The sequence below is a fragment of the Protomyctophum bolini genome (assembly GCF_963924005.1).
Source record: "Protomyctophum bolini genome assembly, chromosome: 2".
NCBI classification, from domain to species: domain Eukaryota; kingdom Metazoa; phylum Chordata; class Actinopteri; order Myctophiformes; family Myctophidae; genus Protomyctophum; species Protomyctophum bolini.
Window position 1 is genome coordinate 3,791,485 of NC_137863.1, and position 15,433 is coordinate 3,806,917.

Sequence of the window (15,433 nt, forward strand, 5' to 3'; positions counted from 1 at the left end):
TCATGTCACGAACCCCCAAAAATATACGTATTTTATTTGGCCTACCGACCCCCCCAGAAGCAAAGATTTGAGTTAAAAAACGTTCGCTCTGAAAGAATATACGTATATTCAAAGATTTGCGCCACATTTTCACGGTTTTTCAAAAAATAGCAGATCTACAAGCTCGTAGCGCGGCACTCGGTGACGCGCTATGAGCTTGTAGATCTGCTATTTTTCAATAGATAAAGCATAATGCAGTTAAAACACCGACAGGGGTTCCTGTCCAGAATGGGATAATGGAGCCACATTGGGATTTTGTTTCTCTTCAATTGGAGCACCTTTCGCAAGGCACCTGCCAACTGTGTGACCCAAACCTTTGTGTTCCCCTGGTCAATAATTGGTGATGACGTCTGCGGTAAACGGGACGTATTCGTAAAATCAGTCCAGCGATCATTCCGGGCCTGTTTGCCCGGAGAGAAAGACGTCCGTGTGCATCTCGTGAAAAAGTGGAGATAATTGACTAAATACACGTTTTGTGCCAGAACTTTCACATGGATATAAAACTAGAGGACCATATATTTCACTCCACGTCTTTGGAATGATTTAATGGGTGAGTACAAACGGAGCATTTATCACATTTATGGCGCCCATTTCAAACCTGAACAGAAGCAGACAGAAGTTCTATGCCTCTCATTCATGAAAATTTACGAAGTTAATTAAATGATCACAGGCTTTCTAGGTCTAGTATTGATCCTATAAACAATTTAATATAGGTCTAGTTTTTCCCCACCAATTTTGGAGCTCTGGCTCATGGACTAAGAACCAAAAAGAACTGAACCGGTTCCCATTGGGAACCAACCGGTGGAAAATAACTGAACCGGTTCCCACTGGGAACCAACCGGTGGAAAATAACTGAACCGGTTCCCATTGGGAACCAACCGGTGGAAAAGAACTGAACCGGTTCCCACTGGGAACCAACCGGTGGAAAAGAACTGAACCGGTTCCCATTGGGAACCAACCGGTGGAAAAGAACTGAACCGGTTCCCAATGGGAACCAACCGGTGGAAAAGAACTGAACCGGTTCCCATTGGGAACCAACCGGTGGAAAATAACTGAACCGGTTCCCACTGGGAACCAACCCGGTGGAAAATAACTGAACCGGTTCCCATTGGGAACCAAGCGGTGGAAAAGAACTGAACCGGTTCCCATTGGGAACCAACCGGTGGAAAATAACTGAACCGGTTCCCACTGGGAACCAACCCGGTGGAAAATAACTGAACCGGTTCCCATTGGGAACCAAGCGGTGGAAAAGAACTGAACCGGTTCCCATTGGGGAACCAACCGGTGGAAAAGAACTGAACCGGTTCCCATTGGGAACCAACCGGTGGAAAAGAACTGAACCGGTTCCCACTGGGAACCAAGCGGTGGAAAAGGGGTCCGAGAGTGTACAAATGGAACCACATTGTCATTGTGGTTCCATGTGTTACACTCTTAGAGTTATGGGGGTCCTTGAAATTAAACAGTTTGACAACCCACTGTGCACTAATTGGAACTAGAGGCTTATCTGGTAACACCTGTGAAGGAACTAAGTAAGTAAGAAAGGAAGTAGGAAGATTTATTCTGTGTGCAATCTGCATAGAGCCTGTTTAGAGTTGGAATTATTTTCCAACATGTTATCTTTGGTGCCGCCTGTAGGTGGCACTGCTGTGAAGAAAATCCAGAGTCGTGCCTCTGTTGCTGTTGGTCAAGGGTTTCTTTCTTTTCATCTCCACCCATTTTATGACGAGTAAACTCGAGTTTCTTCTCTCCAGATGGAGCCATAACACCAGTCTTTAGGCCTGAGGACCATTCTACAAATTCCTTCTAAATCCTGACAGTTTTCGGAAAAACCCTATGTTTCTATCTCAGTGGTTCTCAAACAGTTTCATGTCAAGGACCCCCAAAAACATTATGAAATTGACCACCGACCCCCCCATCTGAAAATATGTTGTTCCAGGGACCCCCCCCCCCCCCCCAAAGATTTGAGTTGAAAACATTCGCTCTGAAAGAATATATATTCAAAGATTTGTGCCACATTTTCACGATTTTTCAAAAATAGTCCTACAGATCTGCTATTTTTCAATAGAGGGTATGCATTGCACATGCTTAAAGTGAGTGGCACATCGAGTGGCAAAGCAACAGGCACAGTGAGTTTAACATTGTTTAATGTTGTTTAATGCAATCGGATAGGACTTTTCTGTCATCCAAACAGTCTGTCTGTCTGTCAAGACCAGAAAGGAGTTGTTTGCCACTCAGTAGGCATTCTTGCATAACTTCGTGATGATGTCACGCGCAGACCCTCTATAGCTAAAGTATTGCTTAAAACACCAAAAGGGGTTCCCGCCCTGAATGGGTTCAAAGCCCAGTCCACACCAAAAAGATTTGCAGTGCAACTCGTTGCGGGGTTCTGTTGCAAGTGGCCCGGCCTGGCTGTCAGTCACCACTCATTCTAACACAAATGATTGTGATTTAATTGTGTTTTTTTGTGGACATTGGAACGTTAACAATTCATTCTACAACCAACCAATACATAAAGGAATAGAAGTTGTGAAATGTTTAGTCCACAACTATTATTTCTTTTTACACCTGACTCATATGACTCATACGTATACAACCAGAGCGATTTGCGTCCAAAATACTCCATCTACATACAAGCTCACAATGTGTCGCCGCATGTTGTGAGCTTGTAGATCTGTTATTTTGTTGGACACTCGAGCATTCCCTGGACACGAGCTATGTTTTCTGGTGTTGGCTAGATATGGACCATACTTGTTAGCAGAAGAAATTCCATATTGTGACTGTTGGGTCCAAACCTGTTACTTTTCAGCATTCAAATCCAAAAGTAGCACACATTATAGATCCTTATAGATCTTTAACTCTTGAATGTGTAAAAAAAAAAAAGAAACCCAATTGCTTTCTTTTTACACTCTCAAGAGTTAAATTATTGTTAAACATCTTGCATTGCTTAATTTACAAGAAGTCTTACACATTGTAGAGAATGTAAAATGATTGTTATTCTTGGTCAACGTGTTGACCTGTTATCTCTCCTAATGGTACCAACATCAATATGGAATTACAGACAAACCTTATCAAACAACGACAACAATATTCCTTTAGTTTTGGGTCTGAGAGGCTAGAGCTGAATTACAATACCCACAATCTCAGCCACTCACTCACTCACACTCACTCACACACACTCACTCACACTCACTCACACTCTCACTCACTCACACTCACTCACTCACACTCACTCACACACTCACACTCACACACACTCACTCACACTCACTCACACACACTCACTCACACTCACTCTCACTCGCTCACTCACACTCTCACTCTCACTCACTCACACTCGCTCGCTCGCTCGCTCACTCACACTCACACTCGCTCACTCACACTCGCTCACTCCAGCAAGGCTGTGTTACGGTGAATTTGGTGACCTGCTGAAATATGTGACAACGATGTAGAAGACGATCACATGATAACGTCAGTGTCCGAACCTTAATTATTGTGGTTTGTTTATTAGCAGAGTTCAACCTATAGCTGTATTTATACGCCACGTATTTAAAGACCTCCGTGTAAGTTATATGTAAGTCCACAAGATGGTAACATATTTCGGCGGGTCACCAATTTCTCCGCAACACCGCCGCCATGCTGGAGCGAGATTTTGGTTACTGGAATTTGTCTCAGATGTCATCAAATGGTGGTTATATATTATATATTTATAATGGGCCTTGATGTGAAAAGCGTTGAAATCCACTGCACTGTGGAGATGAGAGGTTTCTTCCCAACACCAATGATATGCTATGCTTGTGATGAGAACTTTTTCATGTCGGGGACCCCCAAATTGACACTCATTAGCACACGGACCCCCATTACAAAATATACGCCAGGGACCCCCATAAGATAAGATTTGTATGACTCTCTAGCAGTGATTCTCAACCATTGAATTTCAAGGACCCCCACTTTTACATGCATATTAGTCTACAGTCTCCCCATTTAATTGCATTTCTATCTCTGGGACCCCCACTTTATTTGGTTCCCAACTATCATTTAGCTGGGGACCCCCTGGAACTCCCTCAGGGACCCCTGGGGGTCCCCGGACCCCACTTTAGGAACCAATGCTCTAAAGATCACTTAACTTTATACCAGTTGGAAAAGAGTATAAAAATGTCAAGAGGTCCTTTTAAGTTCCATCTATCCATTAATATGTGGTGTTTTGGTTCAGCATTTAAATTATTCTTAAATCTAGTCATATTTCCGGGGAATAGTTTACTTCCCAAAAAAGATGTAGATTGGGGGATTATTGTTTACATGTATCTCTGAAAAGATTGATTTCTGGAAGAGTACAGTACGAATCCGAAGCATTTTGATTGATGACAGCTATTTTTGTGATATTGAAGTTTGATGGGGAAAAAAAGCGCCACGCCAGTTATTTTGAAGTTTTGCACTTCTACGCCAGTAGAAATGGAAGGGGGGTCGACTGACTTGTACAATATAATTCGTATCTTGTAATTAAATTAATTAAATTGTTATTTTTGCTTCATTATCATGGTTAAATGAGAATTCTTTGAAATGTTTCCAAGGGTTATCATCATTATCATCAATTGGAGAAGCTCTTACTGTATATCAAAGCTAGCCCACTGCATTGACAATATGCGATCGATACACGTATTATTACAGCTTAAGAAATGACCTTGTATTAAGTCCTAAAGTTTCTAAATCTTTCATCTCCATCTGTAATCTGGTTTTCTTAGCAGAGGTGTTGTATGGCCTTGAACACGGATGACGAGACCAATATTGTTTTTTCCAATATCAACGTTGCACAAAAAACAAATCGTACATTTCGTTTTTGGTGCTCTGGTCAATGTCAGTGATGTAAATTGTGAAGAGGTTCCAATTCCAAACATTTAAAAAAAACAAAATGGTGGCAATGTCTCTCATTATAGTACAAGTCAAAGATTTGTTGAGTTTATTTTAAAAGATTTCTGCAAGTTTGGAGGTGGTTGTGAAGTTTAAAGTCCACGAACAAAACGATTCTATCGGTCGAAGCTCCGACTAGTTCCGTTATTTTCTTATTCTTATTTTGAACAGAATATGCAAAAGGTATTGCAAAAAATATGACAATCATCAGGGGTTTAATGTGCAGGACACTTAAAGAAAAAGTACATGTACCATTTTTTTTATTAGGGGGGGGGGGGGGGGGGGTAGTTTTAAAATATCACTGTTTAGTTGGGTTTGTCTCCTCCGCTTTCTCTGATTTTTGAAATAAAAATGATTTCCTATAATGTGCAATTTAATTGTTTTGTGATTAATGTACAGGACATCGGTTCCTTATGTTCTTGGATTAGTTCTACTGGTTTAAACATTATCGCAAAACTATAAACACTTTGATTGTATGCTAGATTTAACTGAGGCCGATTCTGCAAAAATGTCTTCTGAAATCACACCCGTGTGAAGTGAGTGGTGCAACTCCGTGTGGGGGGTCCCTGGGGTAGGGGGGGGGGGGGGGGTAGGGGGGGACCCACAGGAACAAACCCAGGGTGCCGGCTCGATTCCGGCGAGCCGTCCCATGTCCGAAACGTTTGAGAAATGACAGAGTTACCGTGTGGGGGTCCCTCTACTGTACCCTCTACTCAGTAGTACTGTTAGTAGTACCATATATACAGTTAATACGTGTGTTTGTGTGTGTGTTAGGTTGTGCACAGGTGGTGAAAAACCATGCTGTTTTCGTGGTCGGACGCACCCAGCCAGCCAGCCAGCCAGCCACCCACACATGGCTCCGGACCGTAAGGGAGTCGTTACACCACTCAAAATAATCCTATAAACTATTCTGTAACACTTGTTTCTATATCAGTGGTTCTCAAACGCTTTCATGTCCTTGACATGAAAAAAAAATCACACCCGTGTGAACTGAGTGGTGCAACTCCCCTCTCCCAGCCCGCCCCCCCCTCCTCTCCTCTCTCTCTCTCTCTCTCTCTCTCTCTCATTAGCAGGCAACAGTGCAGCACTATCTCTCTCTCTCTGTTTCTGGCACAACAGCGCCCCTACTGGTACGGTAGTCATAGTCATACTGGTGCTCATGAACACATACACATAGGTGAACACGGACATTGCTGTTCCTTGGTTCCAAAAATTGGGAACCACTGGTTTAAAAAACATTAGGAAGAAAGCTCAAATAAGCAACTACACTTTAAAAATAAAAATGAAGTCGCTTATAAGCAGGTAAACACCTTGACATAGGGCTCACCAACCCCCCCCCCCCCCCCCCCCCCCCCCACGGTAGGGTAGGAATAAGTTGAATTAAGTCATGCTTTTTAAGCTCATATCTAAATAATACTTCTGGAGCCTGTAAGCCTGCATACAGTAGGTTCCATAGCTACAAAATGGAAGTTCATATTATTTATTTCTTGTTGCGGTCGTCACGCTGAGCGAAGCTTAATACCTATTATGGCTTTTCCATTCGGTGACCTGGTGAACTAACGGTGCTGTGGGGGCAAGTTCAGGGCGAGTTCAGTTCTCTGCGCCTTAAAAGGACTTGTTTTTAGAGAGGTGCTGCTAGACTCCTACACCAGAACTAGTGTCAGCCAAGCAAGTTGGCCAAGAGGGCCAACATTGTTTGTGTGTGTGGAAATATTCCTTTTTCGAAAAAACTGCTGCTTATCCTGTCGTGTAATTTTCCAGGAAATCAAACGTCTGGGTTTTTCCGAGGCTAGTTAGTCGTGCATCATCAGCGACAACCTGGAGGTGCACGACAACATTCTCCTTTTGAACATAAAAGAGATGGGGGGGGGGGGGGGAAACAGCAGCCCCACAACTCAAAATAATGTGGAGATATCAGATTAATAAATGCAAGCTTCAGGCATGAAGAACTGAAAGAATTTCTGTAATACCGCGACAGTAACAGCCACGTTGTTGATATACCGTGAGATTTCCGAGTTTACGGTATTTTGAATACAGCGTCGGTGGGCGGCGCATGCTGCTCATATGCAGTGCATTGTGGCGGCGGTGGCTCAGCGGTAGAGTGCCTGGATGGGAACCGCAAGGTTGCCAGTTCGAACCCGGGCTCCCCCAGAGTTACTGTCGAAGTGTCCTTGAGCAAGACACTGAACCCCTAATTGCTCCCGATGTGCTAGTTGGTGCCTTGCATGGTTTCCGCTGCCATCGGTGTATGAATGGGTGAATGTAATGCACAATCTATGTAAAGTGCCTTGGATAAAGGCGCTATATAAATGCACCATTTACCATTTACCAGTGCAACTCCACGCGCAGACTGGCAAAGGCAAAACATTTATTTTCACCACACGGCTACAGTAGATTGAAAAGTTGCTTCCTATCTTTGAGTTAGTGTTGCTGAAAGACACCCAGATCCAATTGTATATTTCCATATGTACTACTAACTAAGTATGAACTGTCACACTCAATGGCCTTTTTTCAACTTACAAGTAAAAGTCCGGTATTATTAATCCAAATTTATTTGATTAAAAGTACAAAAGTAAAGTTATTTAAGCTACTTTTCACCACTGGCCACACAACCGCAAGCTTGCATTGAACTCTGACCCTGGAGCGAGTGGCATTTTGTGGCCAGCATTCTTGTATTTCTTACACGCTCTTGTGAGCTTGTAGATCGGCTATTTTCACCATTAAAAATAATAAAAATAAACATTTTAAAGTGAAGAAAAACATAAAGCACATTGTTTATTAATGTTCAACCTGACCTGGGTCATATATATATATATAGTATTTTCAAATAATCTGTATTAATCTCCTTAAAGTATACTATGTTCGCCAGAGTCACATGGTTTATCATTTACCCAAATACTTTGTGATTGTCTAATTTAAAGTCTAGACAATCACAAAGTATTTGGGTCTATTTAAAACCTTTTCTTTTGTTAATCAATAAAACACAAATATAATAGTACTGTAAAATATGATCCTTTCTCATGTTTACAATAGCGCAGTAGTACTGCATACTGCATAGTAAAATGGCACACCTTTGCAGATAATAAAATGTTCATTAAATTAATTGATATAAAAGACCCCTCTATACCTAAAATAGATAACATATCGGCGACAGCTACTTCAGCTTGTGCTCAGTATGTATATTTATATAAGAACGGACAATTCAAGCCTGTTATTTATTATTCATGACTCTGATGAAGACCGTGTAAACGTCCAAACGTTAGTCATTTATTTCTGTACTAGCGCCTAAATATAAAAGGCTTGAATTGCCAGCGCAGCCCGATCTCACAGAAATAACGCAACGTTCCGTACATACATACATACACGACTAGAAAAAACCCCAAAATCCGTAAATATTATTTATTACACAAAGTCCTACTGTTTTGACCGCGACGGTGATGTGGCTTTCACTAGTTACGGAAGTGCTATTTCATCCGTGGCTGGTTCTGGCTGGGTGAGTTCTGTCTGGGTGAGTTCGGGTTTGACATTATTTACTGTTCTGTTCCATGTCGGGTTACAACTCGGACGGGGCCGAGTCGGCTCTACCTTCGCAACACTCGGTACACAACGGTAACTCGCGGCCACACCTGGTGGCGTCTTCCCGTGACGTCCGTCATTGTCTAATGGAGATGATTTCAGTGTCATGATGCACGGATTTTGGGGTTTTCTAAGTTGTGCATGTACGTACGGAATTGCAATTCCGTACGGTATCTACGTATTTCTGTGATATCGGGGGTTGCCCAGCGTTGTCTCCTTCTCCTCCTGCACTGTGTGGTTTACGAGGACTACAGCTTGCCTTTCAACCCCGCTAAGACCCGGTGTAGTGTCGTGGAGTCCAGATAGGCCACCAGGCCGCCCTGGTTGGCCCAGCGTTCCGCCCCTTTGCTCCCCGCCGCGGCGGGCCGGTGATAGACCAGCTCCGCCCCCTCCGGTCGCTCTGACGCCGCGCCAGACGCCGCCGCCCGGCGCAGACACTCGCTCAGGTCCACGATGCCGCCCCCTAGGGCCCGGAGGAGCGCGTGCGGCGCGCACGAGTCCCACTTGTAGGTGCTTCCCTCGGAGAGGACGTAGGCGTCGGCCAGGCCCTGGATCACGCACAGGATCTTGTAGCCGGCGCCCGAGGCGTACGTTAGCTTGTCCGCGCCGCCGCACAGCGGGGCCAGCGCCGCCTTCACCAGCGGCTTCTCGCTGGAGCTGAGGACCACCGACAGGCCGTCACCTCCTCCTCCTTCTCCTCCACCACCTCCTTCTCCTCCTCGGCTCCCGTCACGTCTGTCCGCGGGCCGGGACACCGAGCAGGCGTTGACGCCTCCACACGACACGCCCCAGAAGTGCTTCCCTCTCCAGCTGTATTAATCAAGAGGGCGAAATCCATTCAGATTCAGTGGTGGGAAAAAGTAAGTACTCACGTGTTGTTACTTTAAAGCATAACAAAACATGAATAGTACTGTAAAATCATGTCTGACACATTTTCTTTCTCACGTTTACAGTATAGTAAAATTATACAGATGCTTCACCAGTGTTAAAGACCTGAGGCCGATTCTACAAATGCAGTAGTTCCCCACATTTTCTCGATTTAAAAAAAATGTTCAAATTGCAGATGACATACAAGCTTGCAGCGTGGCACGAAGTGACATGCTATGAGCTTGTATATCTACTATTTTTGAATAGCCCAAAGTATAAAATGGTCACAGACGCTTCCTCGGTTTTAAATTGGTTCGAGTGAAACGTTGCCGGAAAAAAAATACCCTATGTTGTATAAATATCCTATGTTGTATGTGCATGTTGAGGACGCACACTTGTGATGTTAAATGGGTCGTTTTGTGTTATCGCCGCAAAGTCCACACATTTTCCAATTTTAATCGCGTTCACAATCACAACGTCGTCTTTTTTTTTCCACTTTACTTACCATCCGGTCGCCGGATCCTTGTGGTTGAACGGCTGATTGATGACGCCCATGACGGGCTCTCCGGTGCTCCTCAGATACACCCCGATCAGAACCAGGGCACAGTGCAGACCCGACGGAGACAGATGGCCTTCCGTCAGCACCTCCTCACGGCCTTCGATGTACTGGCTGGTGGCGTCTAAAAACACACAAAGATCCACAGAACCACTAAATTAGCCAAAACGCTTTGACAATGTGAGCTTGTAGATCAGAACAGCCAATGCTTAAAGGACCACTTTTCAACCTATCTTCATATAAGGTCCTCACTAATAATCATGAAATAAATTGCGCAGTTTTTTTCTACTCGGTCTGCGTCTCATAGGAGGGCTGTGGGGCAGTTCAGAAACCGTCTTCCAGTGACATCATCGATGGGGAATCCAAACTAATAGAAACTGCAGGATTTCTAGTCCTGAGAAGTTGCAATGCTAAAAATGGAAGCCATCGTTCTCTGTCAAAAAATCTTGTTTAAAAATAAATCTGCCTAATGATGATGTCACTGGAGGACGGTTTCTAAACTGCCCACAGCCCTCCTATGAGACACAGACTTGAGTAGGAAAGGATCGTGCCATTTTATCATGATTATTAGTGAGGACCTATTGGTGGTGAAAAGTGGTGAAGTGGTCCCCTTTAACATTCTAATATGACACAGATTCTTTCCCGGTTTTAACGGGACAATGAAAAAACTAGGATGATTCTATTTGCGGTCGAAGAGTTCATAAAAATCATTTTATTTGTACCAATGGGGTCGATCCAGATGCCGATCTCTTGGGGGCCACAGGGCACGTGGAGACCCTGGGGTCCCGTGTCGCTCATCTCGGGGTCCTGGTGGATGGCCCGCGACAGCAGCGACGCCGCTACGTTGTCGCCGTCCAGCACGGTGGCCAGGAGGGCAGCCGTCTCCGCCTCGGTCGCACACACCGTCACCGTCACACTCTCTCCTAATATGGAGTGCATGTGAGAGAGAGAGAGAGAGGTTAGCGAGAGAGAGAGAGACATAAGACATATTTATTCAGCTAATACTTTGAACATACAGTGAGTGTGGCACATACTGTACCGTACACCGAGGCGTGGAATATATTCTAGAAAAGGATTCTCCTATTATAGTCACGAATTCTTCTAATAAGCGATGCTTCTTTAAATGGGCAGCAGCCCCATACACATCACCAGACTATTAATGTTATATCGGCCATGCCCGTTTTGCTTAATTTAATCCATATAAGTATTATTGACACTAACTGCATTTAAATCACCATCTTGACTTTTCATTCACAAGAGCATGATATAAACGAGATTGATCGTTTTACATTTTGTCATTCAGCACAAGCATATTCTCCATCCATACTGCCTTTTAGATAAAACAGAAGTTACAGCTTAATCTTCAAAGCGGGCTAGAGGGAACACTAATATAAGACTCACAGTGAACCTCATCAACCCATCTGTCATTTCACTTCTAAAGTATTACATAGACCTGAACTTAGATTCTTGACATTCATGCGCAGACTCGTCACTGTCGAGGTGTTAAGAAGGAAGTAAGAATGTGTCTTAAAGTAATTACCAAGCCCGTTTTCAAACTTGTTGGACTCCTCTCCTTGGATGAAGTCAGTCATCTCCGGGAACTGAACGGAAACAGAAACATAAGGGCAGGAGATTAATATAAAACCAAAATATGCTTAAAACTTTAAAATGCCACTTTTTGTTAACCACTTGGAAACCCCCAGCATCCCTATTCTGGGGGGGAATGTTCAATGTTTGCCAAAAACAGACGATCTACAAGCTCACAACGCGCTGCGTTGCAACGCATTGTGAGCTTGTAGATCTGATATCCCTGCCGAATCTAGAGTAAAATAAGAGCGTACCAAATGCGTTTTTATCAAGAATAGAGGGTTTAAATGGTGTCGGATTTACAGTTCAACAAAAGCGAATTCATCCTAGTGTATGACGACGGAGGACAATTTCACCATTAATTAAAATCTCCACTTTTTTTTTTTTATCGCGATAACGATTATGGTCCGACTCCCATCCCTACCCCGGAGCCCACTTTGTGAACCAGTGTATATAAAAACTATGGCCTTCCGACGCTCGGCCATTCCGACTATGTGACGTTCCGTGTGCGGTTAGGGTTAGCGTTAGCGAGTCGGAACGGCGGCGTGTCTGTAAACCTATTAACCCATTCTGAACGGGAATCCATTTTGGTGTTAGCATCATGTCATGCTTTAGCTATTGAAAAATAGCAGATCTACAAGCTCATAGCGCGCCACCGAGTGGCGCGCTACGAGCTTGTAGGTCTGCTATTTTTTGAAAAATCGAAGAACGACTGACATTTTTAAGAATCTGATCTCAGGTCAGAATGGGTTAATAATCAGACCAGTGTGTGTCCAGTGGAAACCTCGTATGAATCTGATCTCAGGTCAGAATACCTGGGCTCCGACGTCGTGTCGGATCATCTCCTGGATCACCACGTCGGCGAGCGTCTTGAAGTCCTGGACGAACTTCTTGTTCTTGTCGTCTCCGGTCTTCTCCTGGACCAGCAGCTGGAAGAGGAGCTCCTCCTGCCTGCAGACGCGCGCCACGTTGGCCGCCTTCTCCGCCACGCGGAGCAGCAGCCGCAGTACCTCCGCCATGGGAGAGGAGGTAGGATGAGAGAGAGAGGAGGGGGCTGGAGAGGAAGAGAGGGAGAGGAGGAGATAAGGATTGATTTATTGAAGGTCAAAGTCGTACGATTTGTTACACACGTTACCGCAGTGAAATTTGTTCTCCGCATTTGACCCATCTCTTAGAGCGCTGAGCTGCAGCCAAGGTGCGGTGAGCTGCAGCCAAGGAGCGGTGAGCTGCAGCCAAGGAGCGGTGAGCTGCAGCCAAGGAGCGGGTGAGCTGCAGCCAAGGAGAGGTGAGCTGCAGCGTGTGCCGCGCTCGGGAATCATTTGATTAGTAGATTTGATTTGACCCCCTAATCCAACCCTTTGATGCTGAGTGCCAAGCAGGGAGGCATTGAGTCCCATTTTTACAGTCTTTGGTATGACCCGGCCGGGGATCGAACCCCCGACCTCCCAGTCTCAGGGCGGACACTCTAACCACAAGGCCACTGACTGGTCAGAGATTAAAATAGGGTACATTTTGCATCCCAAAAAGCAGTTTATACTAGTTAAGGGACGCAATAAAACAACGACCTCTGCATCCACGGGATACACTACTGTACTACTGTACTGATTTTTCATTCTAGTTTATTTCGCTAGCTTTAGTTATAATAATCAGTTATTCTTCTGTTTTCTACATGAATATAACCGCATTATAACCATATCAAATGAAATGGGAGTTAAATGCTGCAATTTGTAAAGAAATGGCAAAATATGACTCCTAACGTCGTTGAAGTGGGACTCATAAAATGTCCCTGGGACTCTAAAAGACCATCCTGGGACTCATTACATTGTAAATCTATTCACATCACTGGAGGGTACAGTCAGTGGTACAAAGGGCTTGTTTCTATAGAGGGTATGTGTGTGACATCATCATCAAACCCGGAAGTTATGCATAGGAGTGGCAAAAAACTACTTTCTGGTCTTCACAGCCCATATACATCCACACAGAAAAGTCCTCTCTGATTGCATTAAACAACGTTAAACAATGTCAAACTCACTTTGCATGTTGCTTTGCCACTCGACGTGCCGTTCACTTTAAGCATGTGCATATTGTGCTCGTGTGTATTCAATTCATAGAGACATTTTGAAGACAAACGATAACATAACAATAATATGCAAAACATTAGCCATGGTTCACATGACGCTCGTACTGTACAGTACAGTACATGATAATTAATCGACGGTCATGTTCCATGGCTAGCAAAACATCATATATTATTATATAGGCTAGTAGTTAGTAGCAGCCGCAATTTGCAACACTGGATCTTTTTTAAATATGTGAATAGAGTTGTAATACCACGTCCCATTCTACACCCAAACAGTAGTCACATAAACCCCTTTTGGTGTTATGCTTTAGCTATTGAAAAATAGCAGATCTACAAGCTCATAGCGCGCCACCGAGTGGCGCGCTACGAGCTTGTAGGTCTGCTATTTTTGAAAAATCGAAGAACGGCTGACATAGAAACATAGCTTTTTCAGAAAACTGTCAGGATGTAGAAGACATTTTTATCTCAGGTCAAAATGGCAACGTTGCAGCTTGAATTATCCTCCTTCCTCTTTCTTAAATGTTCTTTTTTTTGGCGGCTTTCGCCTTTATTTTTTATATATATATATTTTTTTTATATATAGAGGAACAGACAGTAGGCTGACAGGAAATGGGGGAGTCGAACCCGCGGCACACTGCCAGACTGGATTACCAGCCAAGGTAGACATGTTATGAGCACTGACACCGCTCTGTCTGTAGTAGACATGTTATGAGCACTGACACCACTCTGTCTGTAGTAGACATGTTATGAGCTACTTTCTGTCAAGATATTCTGGTGAATGCAGGCGATATATTTATTTCCTTTTTGTGTTGGGAGTTTGGAAGCGCTCAATCTATATCGACAGCCCTGCAACTGTATGTGTATACCACCTGTTTTCTAAATTGCATAGCAGGAGGGTATTGAAAATGAGCACTTCCAAACTCACAAAACACCGAATAATCACCTGCATGGAATCTCTTGACATGCTATACAAGTCATACAGGTTGGATCTTTATGAAACAAAACCTTTGTGTAGATAGAAAGAGGATAATTCAAGCTTTTCGTACAGCTGAGCTGCAATGTTGGTGAGTTTTAACATGGTTTAATACAATCAGATAGGACTTCACACACACACACACACACACACACACACACACACACACACAGGAAAGAAGAGTGATTGACACAGACAGAGATTGACATTAATTCTAAGGCATTAGGCACCCTGGCCTGATCTAATTATAGCATGAGAAACGAAAATAGGCCATTTCTGAGGCCAAAGGATGTTGTAGAGAAATGGCCTACATTTAGGGTCAGCAGATTGCTAATGTATAGTCTAACAGGTATTATTACTTGAATCAACCTCATTTCGTGCCAGTTTGTACTGATCATAGCATAATAAATTATAATGCATTTAATCCTATATATGGGGAAAACAACGGCATTGATTGATATTGATTGATTGATAATCAATTATGACGGTCTTACTAACTAAGCATGGTGAAAAGAACAGGGTGGCTTGGCCGTTAAAAAGCTTTATGGAAATATTGGACAAAAAATATGTAAAACTCTTCTTACCCCGAAAAGCTACTGCAGTGTAGGTGACGAGCGGATCCGTTCTCTGTTCCTGTTGTGTGTGTGTGTGTTTGTGTGTGTGTGTGTGTGTGTGTGTGTGTGTGTGAAGCGGCGCTTCCTCAATCAATCCCAGCCGCACAGAAAGCAAGCAGAAGACGCGGACAGTATTTAAAACACCGCTGTTGTACAGTGTAAACACATACAGTGGTAAATATGTTGATGTCAATCCATTTGGGCAAAACCTAACCTAAACCTGCTGTCCGTTCTGG

The 15,433-nt window shown here is 43.8% G+C and overlaps 1 protein-coding gene across 1 annotated transcript; it reads right to left on the reverse strand.

Moving 5' to 3' along the window:
- Window positions 1–7,480: 7,480 nt before the first annotated feature.
- inpp1 (inositol polyphosphate-1-phosphatase) lies at window positions 7,481–15,433 on the reverse strand. Its single transcript, XM_080783654.1, has 6 exons — window positions 15,168–15,433; window positions 12,346–12,584; window positions 11,484–11,544; window positions 10,666–10,866; window positions 9,893–10,067; window positions 7,481–9,330 (listed from the first exon to the last, which is right to left on the reverse strand). Exons 2-6 carry the CDS (start codon window positions 12,547–12,549, stop codon window positions 8,769–8,771), a joined length of 1,203 nt encoding a protein of 400 aa, XP_080639780.1. The 5' UTR covers window positions 12,550–12,584; window positions 15,168–15,433; the 3' UTR covers window positions 7,481–8,768.

Coding starts and splice junctions, on each gene's coding strand:
- inpp1 (XM_080783654.1), bottom strand. CDS start 12,549: ATGGCGGAGGTACTGCGGCTGCTGCTCCGCGTGGCGGAGAAGGCGGCC. Junction 11,545..12,345: donor GACACGACGTCGGAGCCCAG/GTATTCTGACCT, acceptor GTTTCCGTTCAG/TTCCCGGAGATGACTGACTT. Junction 9,331..9,892: donor AAGGATCCGGCGACCGGATG/GTAAGTAAAGTG, acceptor TGATTAATACAG/CTGGAGAGGGAAGCACTTCT.